This window comes from Vanessa tameamea, chromosome 5 (assembly GCF_037043105.1).
Source record: "Vanessa tameamea isolate UH-Manoa-2023 chromosome 5, ilVanTame1 primary haplotype, whole genome shotgun sequence".
Lineage (NCBI taxonomy): Eukaryota > Metazoa > Arthropoda > Insecta > Lepidoptera > Nymphalidae > Vanessa > Vanessa tameamea.
In genome coordinates, this window is record NC_087313.1 from 70,225 (window position 1) to 88,976 (window position 18,752).

An 18,752-nucleotide genomic window follows, 5' to 3' on the forward strand; every position below is an offset into this window, starting at 1 on the left:
TCACTGGTTTACATTTATTACCTTCGAATGAGGAAATCTCAAGCTTTGCGAGCGGGCCCTCTTATTGTAGACGGCGTGTATCTCACACGCCCTTAGTTTCAACGAAGCGGTACCTAATTAATACAAATTGTCAAGTTAACACTGATTTGTACCTTTTGTGTGTGTGTGTGTGTGTGTGTGTGTGTATGTGTGTGTGTGTGTGTGTGTGTGTGTGTATGTGTGTGTGTGTGTGTGTGTGTGTGTGTGTGTGTGTGTGTGTGTGTGTGTGTGTGTGTGTGTGTGTGTGTTACAAAAATATTAGTATAGATTATAATTTAAAACATAAATTATGATCAAACATAAATAGAATTACATATCACCACAATTAGTCGACTAGAAGAAAGTCCGTTTATAATGTATTTGGGTCCCACCACATTCATTAGGTCATCAGTCCAGCTGGCTGGAGGGCGCCCTATACTGCATTTGCCGATCCGCAGTCCCCTCTCTAAGACTCGTCTGCTCTATCGGCAATCGGTCCTTCGACATACGAGACCAGCCTACCACCAGTTCAGTCTGCTAATCATGCGATATCGGACCAGTTCTTCTGCGGATAACCTCATTTCTGGTTTGATCCTCCATAGCATGCTGAGCGACTTTGAGTTCGCGGAAAAGCGGTTTGTGTCCACGATCCCGATTATATTCCGACTCAACTCTAACGTAACTCTAACGCAACCGCAACTGGATCGAAGCGTTTTTAGAATAGCAAAGCGACAACGATCGTGTGTCTTATGGCAAATTAATTAGTTAGTAGAATCGGGACTCCGTTTTAGCTTCGTTACTGGCTGCAACTCGGTAATGTTGAGATTTTGTTTGGTCGTATGTATGTATGTATGATCATTACAAATATTTGGTTGCGTCGATACTGTCAAAAATATGAATCGGTATTAAAATAATCACAACCAACCTTCACAATGGCGCAAGTAATGGGTCCGATAAGGTCTCTTACAAAGACTAGGTACTGCAACGAGCATGATTTACTTGGTGGTAGATCTTTGAGCAAGACCGTCTGAAACATATTTACACAGATGACAACTGGAGAGCTACAAAATTAATGGATAATTACGTCATTTAATGGTTAAAAAGACAGTATCGAGTGTTGAACAGGTCACTTTACATCCCATTACCTTCGTGCGCACTTAACAATACGCCCCGACACAGATTTGCGGGAAGTACTGGTAAAAAAACTCTTGAAGGTATTAATATTAGGAAATAGATGTTCTGCTATCAAATTATGCAATCATTTAATTTAAATTTATCAAACGACTCGGAAGAAATATATTGATTGCAAAAACACCTAATACTTACCTACAACTGACATTTATCTCTGTGTGCTATTCATTCTTGACGAGCAATAAAGCATAAGTACTTGTATTCGTACTTGTATTTGTACTGTCCATTGATTCGTAGTCGATACTTTATTCACATTCGGTCAGTGATTTTGATCTCATAAAAGACCACAAACGGATCACGACTAAATTAATCCTAAGTTTGAAATTTCGAAACAGAATTAAGCTTTTTAACTCCTTAGCTGTTTTATAAATAATGCAAGTCAGGATTCTTACATTGTGTTCTGTCCCGTAAGCAGTTCAATTTGTTTTCTTAGTACACATGCGGATCGATGGTATAGGAAGATGGGTCAGAAGAAACTGATTTAGAGATACTTCGTTGATGGTAGGGCTAGGTAGGTACCACCCACCCATCATATATTCTGCGGCCAAACAGCACTACTCATGATTGTTTTATTCCGTTTTGAAGGGTGAAGAGTGAGCAATGTAACAGGCACGAGGGACATAACATCTAAGCCCCAAGGTTGGTGGCGCATTAGTGATATAAGGAGTAATTAATTTTTATTTTAAAGTAGGTACCAATGTATATGGGTAATGGTGACCACTTACCACCATGTGGCTGGTTCGCCAAGCTACGTGTGGGATAAAAAAATACCTATCCTATATTCCTTCCTAAAATGCTGGCTGACCACCATCCCTGAACCTGGTCTTGTTTACCTTGATCCCAGGAGGGATGGATGGGGCCTTACCTGCATCATGGCGCCATCTAACGATGTTAATTGTAATGTAATGTATTTACAAAGATTATATTTGATTATTATAAATAAAATAATTTTAAGTAGGCCATAATATAAATTTGGCAATTATTATAAAAATGTTTGTTAATATTTAAAATCAGATTAATTTATTTAATAATATATATTTAACATGGCCATCTGTAATTAACGAACTCATCTTTTGGTGAATTCTGTTACTAAATCATTTAGAAATAATTAGTCTAATTCATAAAAATAATAACTTTATCTTAAGATCGTTTTACACGGGATCATTACTAATAAGAACGATCGGTTCGTTGGGTAGTAAGTAGTAGCAAAAGACATAAAGCTATTGGGTAATATCGTTGTTATATACTTACGAGTACGCACCGCGGTTATGTTATAGTGACACTCACTCGAAACATTCATGGAGACTTCTGCAATCATTCGCATTTTTTTTTAACTTTGGATAGTTTCAAACCGCATTTACATTTATTATTCCATTCGAAGCAGATCACTCCAGTCGTCTAGTATAATATTAACTTAATTTATTAATAATTATGTATAAAATCATAAAATAGACAATATTAATACTTAAGTCGGGTAACTAGGTTATCTATGCCAATATTATTAAGAGTTAAAAAATCACTATTAGTAAGCTTTATCATTCTTGAGTTATATGGATATAAATTATATTTTTTACCGTATACCATATTGGCAGAACTATTTCCATTTTTATCCAACGATTGGGATAGAAATAGCCCTTAAAACAGAATACATCAACGATTCCAAAATACGTGCAACGAAAAAAACGTTAGCTGCGAAATGGGCGGTCGGATAGCCGGCTCGCGGCCATATCAATAAAATGTTGAATAATAAATGTTAAATAAATTGCACCCGTCTGAAGCCAGAGTGGGTCGCTAGTTTTTTAATAAAGCTATAAATAAATATGCAATAAACTAAAAGATACCGGGGCAGTCAATTCCTATTAAACAAAAAAATAAATGTGATTAAATTTTTCTGAGCGGCTGAGGGTGGTGCTGAGTGATGATGTGGTGGTGCGCGGTGTGGCGAAGTCTCGGTTGCGTCAGCGCAGCGCGGCGGCGCTGCTGGGCGGCGCGCGGCCCGCGGACTCGCGCGCCGTCCTCCGCCGCGCGCGCGCGCTCTGCTCACGCGCACTGAACACGCGTACGACGCTCCCGACGCCGGCGATGCGCCACACGGCCGCGCTCGTGGACCCATTGACATCCCCTTGCCGTGCTTTACTGCTCTGCCTCTTAGCACAGCGATGGCTGCCACCAAGACTGAATACCATTTCGGTGAGTACCTCGTTCTCCTACACGACGACGCCGCAGAAGAGGCCGCGCTCGTTGGCAGCACTCTATAAAATTTCAACTCGAGTAGAATAATATAACTAAATCACCCACTAACTCGGTACGAAATAAGCTTATCCTAAGTGACAAAAACAAGTAGCACCTTATGCCTAACCATTCACCAAAACATTTACATTTACATAACAATACTAAAAGAAATCATTCTATCCGATGTCGTTACGTAGGTAAGTGGTAGGTTATTGAGAAAAAGTACATTTTTAAAACAATTTTATTGATAAATACTTATATTGGTATATACAAACATAATTATAAGTAAGTATGCGTTTCAAGTTTATCAATTATTGCAAGATCCTGAGCTGTTAGCGTATAAGTAGGTAGATCCACCCATACCACTCAGAGTCTGCACGCTGGATATTAGATTAGAACTTATAAGTAAGTGTCACGTTTAGTAGGTGAGCGTTCGTGTCGTCTTAACTTGCCCTGTGTACCTAGTACCTACCTACTTCCTTCGTGATAATGTAATAGAAGGTAGGCTTTATTGATTTCATGCCTGTTAGTTCGATATGTTTCGTCAGCTCTCGAATATGATGTGTGCCCGGTGGTATAGCGTGCATGATGCAGTGTCGCGGGCGGTGCGCAGGCGCATACGGCGGATTGTGTGCGCTGCGCCGGCAGACATGCGGGAGTCGCAACGCTTTATCATCCGACGATTAGATAAAGCGAAATCGCTCAAACTCAGCGAGTGGCAGTAGGCAGCCGCGCGCGCTGCCCGCGGGCCGCGCGCCTCCGTTACGAGTTTCCTTGTTATTGTTAGCGAGTGTTGACCGCGCCGCCGCCCGCGCCGCTGACCCGCTTTGTGTCGCTGCACCTGCATTCACATCGCGTTATCGCACTAATGCCAATTTAATTGCGTTAGTTTTCCACACGAAGCACTCGCGCCAGAAAAATGGAAGCACGACTAGTCGGGTTCAGGTCCGGATGGATCCGGCGACACGGGTGAGTGAGATGAAATGTCCAATACCACGTAAGTGCCATATGAGCGTAGTAACCAGAGCTAGGCAAGCATGACAGACGGCAGGGCTGGAGGCGGTGGCGCGGCTTCCGCCCGCCGCTGATAACGGCGACCCGTGTCAGCGCTGCGACTCGCAAGCATCGTAGGACTGCGCTTGTAATTTCACGTCACTTTAGCATCACTATGAAAAATGGGACGTATGTTTTGTATTGTCAATTTAAACGTATGCTTCTGGTATCTGCAGCTACGCATCTTATAAAGAAAGAATACTACTTGTAATTTTTCTTGCTCAATTCCGTACAAGCAGTAAACATTTTGCAATCGAAATACATCATTTAATAACACATGAACTACTCGCGGTAAACGTTTCAGACATCGTTAGCGTCTATGCATAATATCAATTTTAATTCAAAAATTAAGCCAAACGCATTTTACGTTTAATGGACACAGCGTGCACTCGTATCCGCATCATAACGTGTTGCGTTCGTCGGAACAAATGAAATATAGTCAGCTCGACACATCTCGATTTCGCGGTGACTTCGCGGTATCTGCTCGGTAACTGCTCGGTAACTGCTCGACGATATTTAACGTCTCCGGTTACGAGCACGAAACACTCGTCGGATTACCAAGTAGCTTGAACCTTCAGAACTAAACTTATGATAAAGCTTTCCGATCTTTTCCAAAATTAACGTATTTGATAATTAACAATATCCACTATACCCTTGTATGGCAGCGTAATCTTGTGATTTGATCGAACGTTATATAACAGTTATAACAAACAACCAGTCTGGCTCTCAGGTAACAACCAAGTGGTCCCTGTTAGGTGATCTACGTTTGTCCATAAAATAGCATTTAAATTAATTAAAATGCTTAAATTTACGCAGTTATTTATTTGGGGTAAATACGGATCGAAAAAGAGATTTAACGATTTTTGAAATTTTTACATAAATGTACCACCGGATTTAGTGAATAGTATATACTTATATAATTAATATTAATGACTAAAAATGATAATTCCGAACGGGATAATACCTTGTGACCGAATTTCGGCCACTGCAGACAAACATATAGAATAGCAAAGAGAAGCAAGTTCGATGACAATCTGATTAAAAGATTTTTCGTGAATCGGAAGAAAATCGGAAACTAAAAAAACTTGATAATATCATTATTATGATAAATTCAAAATTAATAAAGACATTTTAGAGGAACGAACTTAAAATTCTTTCGCATTATTAACGTTGTCTGGATCCTAAAAAGGTTAAATATTTTACTAACAAGTTAAAAAAAACTGCCGGTTATTACGACACTAACGACTTTAGGTATATAGACATTGCAGATAGCACACGTTGGGATGAAACGACCGCCGCGACGCCTATTTAAAATGATGTATTCATTATTATTTATAGGAGTAACCAAACACTTTTGATTTCAAAAATCTCGCTAAGTTAGTTTCGTCGGTTTTTGTCAGCTGTTATTCTATTTTAACTTATTATGTACTTAGTTTTGTTCATACTCATTAATATTTTAGTCAAGTTTGGTACATTTAAAACAATAAGTCGCCCATTACTTATTATCTTTTGGTCAAAATCAAAACGATCTATCGTTCTTCTGTAAGGGCCCAGACCGTCGATTCTATAATTATCCAACGGACGCCTATTTACGTAGGTTTTGTAAGTAATTCCAAATCGATTAGGTTTTCATAGACTTCGAGATTTTTTTTTTCACTAGTCGGCTTTTATATCAGCGGTGTTTTTTGTCTAAAAGATAATTATTTTATTAAAAATACTAATTTTATGCCAAACAAGAGGATTTTAACGAGTATAGAATAATAAGGACGGAATATCGAAAGAAGTCTTCGGATGCAAACCGCTCCATTCCTTCTGTTGATATAATAGTCTTATCACCAAATATTTGCAATCAGTTACTGGATCTATCGTAAGACTATAAATAATACAAAAATTGGTCGATAAGAGCATTTTACGGGATCCGTTCGTATCGTGCGCATCGGTTGATAGGCGTTTCAGTGAAACGATGTATCTTTTTTCAAAATATATTAATTTAGCGCACCTTTATGATGACGCCTAATTTAATTTTTCAATTACAGTTATATTAATTTTATTAGTCTTTAAACGTAAATTGAAACTTGTAACAACCAATATATAGTTGAATATGTCATTTTACTTGAGGAATATACTAAATATATTATAAGTGAGTTCTTGTCTGTTAGTCCGAGTACATTCCCATTCGCTTGCAAAGCGATGTAAGATCCTACTTAAATATCGCGTATTTTGAACATATACAATAAACAAAACTGTCAAGTGTGCAGCATTGCGCCAAAGTTAACTATTAAATATTATCAAGTGTGGCTGCTGCCCGTGCAATGTAAAGACTTTGACTCGACGCCCCGTTGCCGTAGATGGTCTGGTACCGCGCCAGCCCGGCGGCGGTGTACCGTGTGACTGCATGTAGATCGGTTTGTTTGGTCTGCGAGCAGTTCTCAGAGCATCAGTTTTATCCCGCTCACGTTTCCGAGTACGCAACGCAGCAGCTCGCGCTCGCCGAGGAGTAAACGTGTCCGGTTACGCTTCATTCATGGCACCACGCATTCTCGGCCCGGAGGCGCATGCTTTTATTAACTTTGCTCGCGTACTATTAGTAAATTTGTACGCGATTATTGAATATAGGTATTAGAAGTCAATCCATGACTCGTGTGTTGACTGTATTAGTTCAGTGCAAGAAATAATTAGTGAAACTATATTGTAAACTCTAAGAACATAATATTTCCATTAATATTTATTGCCGAATGTCGATCAGATCAGTAGCCACGTGGATGGCATTAGAACTTATTTTCTTCGACTATGTTCTCAGTTACTGAAGTTAGCGTTTGTCACGAACTTAGCAGGCGTATACGTGTATTTACGACGCGTATCTGAGTAGAGTCGTTTCATTTAATGTTTCATCAACTCGTACCTACGACACAAACAGTTGTTACATTACTGAATATTCTATTTACATTGTATTTTCAAATGCTGGCACAGTTCTATTAGAAGTTGGCGAAGGAAACTTGTTGAGCGAATATGTCATATAATTATAAATATGTACTTTAAGCTTATGACACGAGTAGAAAGATGTAGAGCCGTCGACCTGATTCACATTTAACTCGGCGCCGGCGCAGGCAGTGCGGCGGGGAGGTGCGCGGTGCGGGCGGCGAGGAGAGCGATAAGCGCGCCCTGTGCGCCCGCGCTGACCCGACCGCTCCCCGCGCCGCGCACCGCAAACCTCGCCTCGCCTCGCGCACCACTTCGCGCTCTACGACGACAGCACGACGCGACACGACAGCTGCAACAACTTACCGAAATGCTATCGTCGGCTTCGCGCTGCAGTACGAGTGGTTATCAATGACACTTGCATTTGAACCCACTAAAAACAAAATACAAACTAAATTCCAGCAACAAAAATGTACATTCAAAAGTTAAATTTAATATTTAAAACGTACGTATTATTACAAATAAACTGTCCGTGTATCGGACACGGAGGCAGCTAATGTTTCACAACACATTGCCTCAGAGGCGCGCGTACGTGCCGCCGACCGCTCGGGCCGCGATACGGCGCGACGCGCGTAGACGCGCATGTTCATACGACGTCGATTCGAAATTCGGATGAAAAACGTGCACAATACAATGTTCACTACAAAGACGACGCAGCGACGCGAGCGCATCGATCAGGAGGAACTAACGGAGACGTCGATAGCGCAATATACTTAATAATAACCATGTAAAGCCACATGTCAAGAGTTCAAATAGGTAGCTATTCATAAAAAATCAATCAAAAAAAAGTTTATCCAAGGCGGTCCGTTCGAGCAGTATGTGATAGTCGGCAGTCACATTACAGTTAGTGCGTTATTAAATTGAATGTAACGTTTCATACACAAAATATTCTACCGAGAAGCACCGGCAAGAAACGGCGTTAGTTATTCTTTCACTCATTTTTTTAAGTTTTTGCCCATGTGAAATAAATGGGCAAAAACTAACGAAATCAACGATTACGAAATCCACGCTTTTTATCATCTTTAGTATTATAATATTGCATTGCGTAGTCTTATAAAATAATGTGTAATTTATTTGTAACGTAATATAAGTTAAAAATGCGGAATTCTGTTATAGAAATGAATAATTTGCGGAGTCGGAAGAGTTGAGTTTAGGTGATTCTATCAAAATGATAATCAATAATAGACTAATAGGTAAGTGACTGTTGTAAGTCGTCTCGTGTGCCGCGGCGAATTGAACTTAAGAAAATATGATTACCTAGTAATCACACGACATTGTTTTTGTTATTTAATTAATACTTACCTATAGTTAACGCGGGTTCTTAGCATGCAGTTTGTACTTTTGATTTGTTATACAATTTTTACTTAAACTCAATGAATACCATAAGTACCTATTTATTTTATATTTTCGTTCACATTAAAGTTGTATATGTCAAGCTCTTAGCTTGTAAAAAATCTTAGCGAATATTCGATTCGGCAAGTTTTCATGAATAAGTATTCTTAATATCAAATTCTCGGAAAGTCTTGATTGGTAATTGGAGCGCATCTGTTCTATCGCTTAAAATTCCACCGGAATGTCTGAGGACTATCCTTTTTAGCGACATTAAAGTTCTTATATAATTTATTTGTATTGCCATTACTTTTTTCTGCTTTGCATGAAGAGGAATTTATGGCGACGACACAATCACGGAAACCCAGACCCTGATAAAAACGTCTCGACGAAAAATCACGACGCTCACTTACTCGTAGTAGTCGTAGTCGTAAGTGTTAAAAGACAGGAAAATCCTCAATAGTGACGACGCGGCGACGCTGGCTGCTGCTAAATGCAGGAGTCTAGTTCCACCACCTTGATATGTTACGTATAGAGATTAGTATTTATGAATGGTAATAATGAGCCATCTCTAATAGCGTTATCTGAGCCCAGTTCCGTCGTAGCGTCGTTAAAAAGTAGCAGCGAGATAAGATGGTGTTTACGTCGGGAGGTCAGGAGATTACACGCTTACGTAACGATGTGGCTGATCTTTTCGGGTCTTTGACGATTTTATTCGAAAATATCGAAAAAGAAAAACACGCCTAAAATCATTAAGTCAGTTAGTAGGTAATATTGAAGCCTTCGCACAAAATAATAATAATTACGTCGCGCTCATATGACGGCGATACAAATACTTACATACAAAGGCGATAACATTAAACTATTAAAATGACTAGCGAGTCGCCGCCATAACTTGAAGTATAAAACGAATAAGTAATGCCGTATCAAGGCTTGCGGTGGAGTTGAGCGCATCTTCCGTTCGAATTATATTTACTTTAAATATTTACAGGCTTACTTATTATTAGTATTTATTTAAAATGTTAACTATTGGTAATTGCGAGTAGTGTTGAAGCGAGGCGAGGGTCATGCGGCGGTGCAGGCGGGCTCGGGGGTGCGGGCAGCGGGGCGCGGGGGACGCGGAGCTCGCTGATAACAGCCGAGCGCGACCTCCGGCCCTCGCTTCAAAATATTAATATCTTATTTATTTAAACTGTCGCTCACTACCCATCCCTTGCCCCCCTCGCCATACCCCGTCGCTCGGCTCCTCGGCAACAATGAGCCTTCTTTAATTCTCACAAAAAACTCACCGTATACCTAAAGACGTATGCCGAAGACTTTCAAGATCTCGCTTGGACTGAACACGGCATTATGCCGATACCTCCTGCATATTGACCAAGTACCTAAATGCTAAATTTAAATTCATAGTTATTACTTTTCTTCTATAAGTAGGTAAGTATTCCATATCGCATCGGTGAGCACTGCACTTAGGTATCGCTCGGATTCCATCATTTCCGTGGTTATCACCAAAGCCTATATTTTCTTCATTACAAAAGTACACCAGCATGCGCCGACGATGATAGTGATTTGAGCTACCTAAGTATTACTTGTATTCAGCTTTATATTGGGTATATACATGTCTGAATGGTCCTACTCGTCGGTATATGTGAGTTAGTATAATACCTGGCGGAGGTATAGGTAGGTGGAAATAATTTTACCTATTGTGGTTGTACTGCAAACCGTGAAACTTCTCATTGCCCACCACTTATAGAACAGGCTAGACGAGGCACTGTATGTGTCTCGACATACATATATTAAAGTTTAAAAGGTAGAAAATATTTAAAAAAAAAACGTAACGCAAAAACTTCGAACAATGTAAATACATATGTGAAATTACATATGTACGAAGCTAAATAAATACATAGGTACATTGTCCGAAACTATTATATGGTATGGCTGACGTAAGTGTAATGTTAAGAAATTTACTACACCTCAGTGTCAAAATATTGAACACATTATCATTTAAACGAACGATACTTTGCGTTCTAATAAAACTAACATCATTAATAGCTGTGTGTAATGAATATTCATAATATAAATGACTAAAGATATTAAAATACCCGTTAGCTGCGTTAGGTAAAAATTAAGTAATTAGGAGTTATTAATAATAATCAATAAATAATTTAAAAGACGACGGTGCTAATTATTTTCATAAAATTGTGAAATTAAAATAAATAGCTATCAAATACCGATTTACTTTTGGTATACACGTTACTATAAAATATGCGCATCGGTAGCTGAGTACGAGTAGGTATATGAAATTTAAAATAAAGTATTTGTTGCCGGCTCAGGCGGTAGTTTAATATATATGACACTTATTTACATGTCTGTTAAAATTTTCACAACAAAAACAATGTCACGCTCAAAATTAGAGCACAGTCGGTTGCGTAGAATTGGATTCATTAGAAATATTTGTCCCAAACACACTAACAGGTGAAGACAAATAAACGTTTGTAGGTGATAATAATAGCAAACCCAGAGAGATGTCATACTTCGGCCTTTCGAGCTTTCCAGGCAATATCGAGTTGTCAAACCCAAGTGATGTAGGTAATGCTCTGTTTCGCTTACCAATATGTACGTATAAATTCAACTCGTCAACGAATCAAAAACAATCAACACTATAAAAACTAATTTCACAACCTTCTCCATTCGTTCAAACTCTCAACCAAAAACTCCAGTATTCCTCAAACTTCACTCTTGTTCCAATAAAAACAACCCAAGCTGTCAATGTCCATCTATAACATCTTCTTGACAAGCATTTAAATTTTAAAGTTCATATTGAGTTACTAATAGGCAGAGTACGCAAATTAATTTATATTTTTAAAACACTAAGACATGTTGAAAATTTTTCAGTGATTAAAAAAAATTATTATGCATTATGCCAATCTCTCATTGTATACTGCATCTCATGTTGGGGTGGTGCACCAAAAACTACTATGAAACCTTTAGAAATTGCTCAACGCGCCATCTTAAAGGTGGCAACTTTTTGGCCACATCTCTATCCAACCAACCTGTTATACTCAAAGTGTGGGGTTCTTGGCGTAAGACAATTATTCGTATTAAATTTAATTATATACCAACATAAGAAGATACCGTACACTGCTATTGACAAACGACGCAAAAATAACATTTGTTGCTTACACACTCCGAAATTTGTTTTCACTAAACGATTCGGTTATTATCTTGGTCCTTACTTGTATAATAAGCTGAATGCAGAACTGTTTATATATAAATTGCCAATAGCTCAGTGTAAATAAATGGTATTTGCGTTCCTGCTTAACAAGAAGTACGATGAAACAGAAAAATATATGACTTCTATAACCTAATTTCAATAAAATCATATCTCTAAATTATTTACCTATAAACATTTTACATAAGATACGTTTTGTAATGCCCAGGCGATATCTCTAATGTATTTTAATTATTTCAACTTTCGGAGAGAAGACTGATTATCCTTAACACAGGCTGTTTAATTAGCCTAGCTAGGATAGCCAGTACTTGAACTGTTTTTCTTTTGATGACCATATTATATTATACATTAAGGCTTTAGTCGTAGTGCAATCATGTAATAGTTTTATAGATGATTTTTGTGTGAAATAAAATATTATTATTATTAAATTAAATTATTAATAATGGATTACAATTATATTGAAGCGGGTATACACGTATAATTATATGGAATAATTATGTTGAACACTCGTGTGTAATTATGTTTGATACAGATTAATAATTGACGTACAGCGACAAAATATAATGTGAACTAAGTACTTATGTTATAATGGAGTGTGGGAACGTAAGTCAGCGTACGTTAATGTTGTATTGCTATACAGAAGTAGAACTGAAAAACTGCTGAATGGATTTTTATTAAAAATTTCGTGATCTTAACAAATGTCTCCTCTGCAATATACTATATGAAAAAAAGAAGCGGCGTACAGCTAACCTGTCCCTTTTATAAAGTCGGTTACAAATTGTCCACAACGTACCATCGATTACAACGTCTATATCGATAAAGTTTAGTTAAACTCACTCCGCACACCGCCATCGAGCTGGAACACATGTAGTTTGAGTAAAATGTTATCAACGACGAGACCGTGAGGGCGGATGTGAGAGGCCGGAAGGGGCTCCGCACCCCGGACTGCGCTGCGCTGCGCTCATAGGCGAAGGTCTGAAGAGGGGAGTCGTGAATAATCAGCCAAAAATTTGCAGAGGACCCACTTCCTTCGCTCCATTGTTTTCGTACTGGTATCTCTCCGAACTAATTAGTCATCGAAGAATTGTTAAGCGCCTGTTTTCGGTTATCGTTATTCCACTATGTCCGACTTCGCTTCAAACATTTTCTATGTATTTATTTTATCTAATCTGCGTAACGATATTAGTGTCTATATAAAATATTACATAAATACTAATACTATTAACGCTTCTCTGTGTGAGGTAGGTATTATTCGTTGGTCTTCTAAGATTTAAGATCAGTTTTGATACGCCGTCAAGTTAAAATATGCCGCAGTAAATTAGGTACTGGTTTTGTTACTTGCAAGTGACTATATTACTTCTATAATGAACCCCACGAGTAACAAAGGATGAGTCGTTGGTTCCCGCGCTAGTGGCTAAAGTAAAATGATTGCACGATGACAGTGAGCCGATGGATTGCGAGCTGAATAACAAAAGCCGCAGCGAACTTCAGCTCAAAGGTCAATAAAAGTTTTAATTAAGAAAGGTTTTTGATTGCGTTCTTATTTTGAAGAGATAGTGTGCTATTATCTCGGCCGAGAGCAAAACATAAACGAATTAATGGCGAAGCTGCGTTATCGGCAATTGCCTGTCAATTTATTACTATTACGGATTTGTTGTTTAAGTATCATCGATATTTATGTTATTTAAGTTAAGCTAATTAATTATCTTTAATATCGTAATTACGTATATTGGAAATTATTTAAACAATGTAAAATAATATAAAATCGTGTTTCGCTCGTTCCAAATAACAAAAGCTAATCACGTGCCACAGTGTTATTATTTGTATAAGTAAAAAAAAGTTTTAATGAACTTACTAATGAACTAACATAATTAGTGCGACTCTCGCTGGCAGGACTAACGGTAGGTACGTGTTGTTATAGTGTTATAAAACGATTAATACGCACATAATATATAACAACCGTTCATTTAGTGCAACTCATACGAACCAACAAAGTAAGCGTTCCTCGGAGAGTTAAAATAACGAATGTCACTTCACTTTGCATTTACGACTCTATTACTTTTCCCTGCCGGCGAACTCGTAACGTTCCGGTATTCTGAGACAGCCGTTTCTATTAGTCACGCGAAAGCACTTCGTCTACTTCAGTGTTATAATGGGATTATGGTTCAATACAACATTATTTACATTTTATAACAATATTTACATTTTTTCGAAATTTAATATGCAAAAAAAATAATTCAAACTTTATAATTATGCCGGCACCTACAGGCATACGTGACGCTTAGCACTAGTGGTCGCTGTAGCGCAAGCATGCGGGTCGAAGTTAACTTATAAAACAAAAGTACAATAAGCGGGATGTAAGTTGGCCGGTCGAGTTAGTCGCGAGTGGCTGCACACACAGGTACAGTGGTCAATAGAAAGTGGGAGCGGCGCCTTAGTTGAGAGATGCGAATTGCGCGTGCGGTACGTACCTCGGTACCTACATATACATAAATAGGGATAATTGTTATTTTTTTACTTTTTCATGAGCGAATATCAATTAAAAACATCCATATTCTTCGTTCAAGTAGGTACGCTCAAATAGCCCTTTTGAATCGTCATGTTGATGATTTTATTTTAACGAGTAAACGAAAAAACAATAGCATTGACTCGTCTGCATCAAAAATATAATAAATATAAAATATCGGTGTATAGAATACTTATTCACCATAACTAATCCGCTGTGTACCTACGGACTCCCTCCCCTACGGACTCGGTTTTCGCCAAAGCAAGGCAAAGGAAATATATGCAGATTTGAATACTTGCGTGTCTTTTTAAGGAAAACATACATTTAATTTTGTGAAATTCCTGCTACTATGTACCTATCGATCCTTGTGGGCTTGATCAGCCGGTCGTATGTGATTACACGATGACAGTTCTCAATTGGAATTCACTCCTATTAAGGCGTATTGTCGACAAATATAGACAATTGCTTTTCTATGGCGAATATGAGTCGGCACAGGTAGGTACCCCTATTGGTAATGGTGGTTCCCATCGCCTTCTGCGAACAGCTCATTAGTGAAAAGTATTCCGTACGGAACACAAAGCAACCCTTCCACTGTGACACAATTGCGTGCTCCCGAGAAACGTTAATACGCTCATGGGTCACGGATATTTAAAAAAGTCTAAGAATAGCCGACGCTAATATCTATATTTTAAATATTTTCATAAATACTTTTAAAACTTAATTTCAAAGAACTCGAACAATAACTATAATACAGAAAGAAGTAGACCGTACTATAGTCCCATAGTAGATATATAGGTACTATAATCCAATCGAAGAAAGAATAAAGATAAACAAACCTTAGATTTACGTATCTACCTATTCCATGCGATTGGCTAAAATCTTAGCTACATTGTACTGTAGCTATTCAAAGTTCTCGATTAAAATACCTTTATTCATAATACAACATAATTTCACTTAACTAATTATGTCCACTTTAATTTTACTTCCACAGTTCCGATAGCAATTTTGTTGATGTTCAAAACGACATTTTTTCGCAAATCAAATTAATATCATAGACTATTCGAGCTCTCGACCGCTGATATCGCGTCAATTTAATATCAAATGTTGTTTATTTGGCTTTTATCCTCTTGGGTATGAATAGTAGGTAACTAGTAGGTAGTTTATAAAAAAAACTTTTTATATAAACACTTGAAAATAAAGGTAAGACTATATCTCCGCGTATGACAAAATAATAAAATATTTGCAGAACAACAATATCAACCAATGTAGGTACCAACCCCTGGGCGGAATCTGGTAGTGGGAAGAATTTGACCGACTCAGAATGACACTTGTCAAAATGTATCGTAGGTAGGTACTATGTACCTAAAATACGAAGTTTGCATGGTTTAAGCGCGTCCAATATACGTTGGCGGAAACCGGGGTCTCTTAGAAATAAATAAATATTGGACCACTTCACATACATTACTCTGATCCCAATATAAGTAGCTAAAGCACTTGTGTTATGGAAAATCAAGAATTTTTAAAATAATAATAAAATCAAAAGAAAGTTTTCTTTGATCGAATTAAGTATTAATCATTCCTGGATGTAAATTACCCGACAGACTGAAGTAGCTGATTTGTAAACTGCGAATGATATGATCTTCGACTTGCGTGTGAGTTAGCGATGATATGCATGACATCATATCTCCTAGTAGGTAGGCTAGTTAGCAGAGAGTCGAGGGTGGTGCGGTATCTTATCGCGGCAAGGACGAGCGTAATCACCCTCAGAGTCTCGTCGGGTTCACCTCGACTTATGACGCACTCTCGGAATCGTTCGAATCGGAATCTCGGAACTGTCACCTTTATTATCAACATTACACAGGGGAACTAAATAAGCATAGATATAGTTTTGACCACGTTTTGAGAATCTTGTAGAAAGCTAAAATACCAATACCGGTACCAGGAGAGAGATACTATTATGTTTACATACGAGTAACATGTGCAAAACTCTTTGAACCGTTTTCGACTTGTCCTATAAATCTTTTGTGCGTCGACGGCACCCATCAGTGTCTCTCATTCTGCCATTGTTTTTAACAATTGCTATTTTTTTTTGCAGTTCGTGGTTTGTTTATAAATCATAATAATTGTTGTGGGCAGGCCTGCGTCGTTGTGCGTAATCCATGTCTCAAAACAAAGGGTCGGCAGGGCGCGGCGCGAGCTCGTTGGGGATGTTTGTTGTCGTAGGAGGCGCTGCGGGGCGCCCGTGACGCGCTCTCACAACACAAGTTTTTTCGCCACGTGATACTCGGAAACGAGAGAAACTGCTCCCGCGCAGATTTACTGCACCCTTACCACTAATATGATAAAATTTATTGGTTCCCGGGAGACGATAACTTGCACGAGTCGATGATTTGTGGAGAAACGCTACCCCGTACCCGCCACGGACATGTTTATAGACCGCACCGAAACGCTTCATGGAAACATTGGAAAACACACGGCCGATGACAGACATTATGAACACAACCCTGGGGATTTATTACCACATTTTTTAGCTTTAACAACTACTCACATACTGCGAACATATATTATATTATTGAAGGTAGAACCCTTGTGTTAATCACCTTACGAGTAGGTATACGAACTAACAAAACATAGGTCATTACGATCATTTTGAATAATATTATTAAATGCAATCAACCAACAGGTGTTCAATTTTTTAACTAAAAATAAAAGACATATATAGGTAACACCAGGAGAAAATGGCTTCTGATGCCCAGTACGGGGTAGACCCTTTAGGTGGTGTAGGTCGGAGTCGTGCGACCGTGCGATAACACGAAGTAAGGCGCGCACGTGCTGATATCGCTTATCAGCGCTAGTGAGCGATCAGCTGAGCGCGTCCGCTATCACTGCCGCTGCACCGTGCTCCACCAGAATTATCTTAACGGTGATACAACTTATTGATACTAGGTACATTTCTTCCTATTTTTCGAGAGCAGTCGAATAGGTAAGGCTTCTCAATATGAGAAGTACACTTACGAGTAACAGGGCGACCATTGTGCGATCTGCCGAAATTATCATAATTTAAAGATTATATTTATAGTTCAGCTCGAGTAGGTACCGAGAGTACCGGAACTTACCCAGATAAATGGATCTCGATAGGCTTCGGTCAGCTCAGTTGCAATAGTAACCAGTAAGTAAGGTTTCGGAGTCAATTTTAATGAGTTTCGCAAAATAACGATGTTGATTTTAACGATCTGCAACTAAATCTGTGATAGCTAGTAATTTGTAGTTTCCAATTCTGAAAGTCAGTTTCTTCAGGGGACAAAGTGCCAATTGGCCCATACGGGATAAGGACTAAGAGTATCTATACGTACAAGTAGGTACATTCATTATTAGTAAGTATTGAGAGGAAATCGGATTTTGTGTCAACAGACCATCCATATATTAAAACTGTGATAGTTTATATACGGGGTAGACATTAACTAGTGCATGCTAAAATTTGATATAGGTAAGTAGGCACTAACCTTTCCTGAGCTTTATGAAGTATATAACGATTGAATATAAGGTAAGTGCGGCTCAAGGGAGTGTATGCAGGCTTTCTGCCCTCCCTTCCAGGGTGACGACGCAAGGGGCGGGTCGAACACGCTCGCCGCGCCCGCCGACCGCCGACCACTCGCCACCGCCAGGGCGCCAGTCCACACGCGAACGTCGTCGCGACCGCACGCGTACGACAGAAATCAACGCAACAACACGCGGGTACTTAGTGAGTAGTGAGCATGTTGCACGACGCGTGGCCCTCCGCCTGGCACCGCGCCGAGACCTTCGAGCTGGACGCGTTCATCGCTGAAGTCAATAACAACTGCCTGAAAGGTTAGTCTAACAAGTGATTAACCGAATAATGTAGGTACCACACACGCTCAATAGTCGAAACTTGAAATTATTAACATTAATTTTATTTATTTCATTATTGCTAACAGGATATTGGTACCTAAATACATGTTACCGCACCATATTATAATACATTCGTATGTTGGTTACTTAGTAGCATCTTGCTGTAGCCAGCGGTAGTCGATTAACTACATCGGTTAGTTGATCACGATTCGGGTCCTCGTGAGTAGTGTGTACTGTGACTAGTACCCGCTAGTGCCGGACGGCAATCGAAGCGGCGATATTGTTGTTTTGTTTCCACACACGTGAGTGGCGGCCGCGGCCCGCTATCTATTCGCATCACAAATA

At 38.9% G+C, this 18,752-nt stretch overlaps 1 protein-coding gene across 5 annotated transcripts in view; it reads left to right on the forward strand.

Annotated features, from left to right (window-relative positions):
• Positions 1-3,164: 3,164 nt before the first annotated feature.
• LOC113392813 (transcription factor BCFI-like) overlaps positions 3,165-18,752 on the forward strand; it is a 37,154-nt gene continuing 21,566 nt past the window's right edge. Inside the window, exon 1 of one of the 5 annotated variants that reach the window (XM_026629415.2) lies at positions 3,165-3,399. In XM_026629415.2, the coding sequence (XP_026485200.1) occupies positions 3,369-3,399 (31 nt within the window). In that variant the 5' untranslated portion in view covers positions 3,165-3,368. Of the gene's footprint in view, positions 3,400-4,142; positions 4,411-18,067; positions 18,387-18,752 lie in introns of those variants that run through there. The other 4 variants (XM_026629416.2, XM_026629412.2, XM_026629413.2 and 1 more) reach the window with 4 other exon arrangements.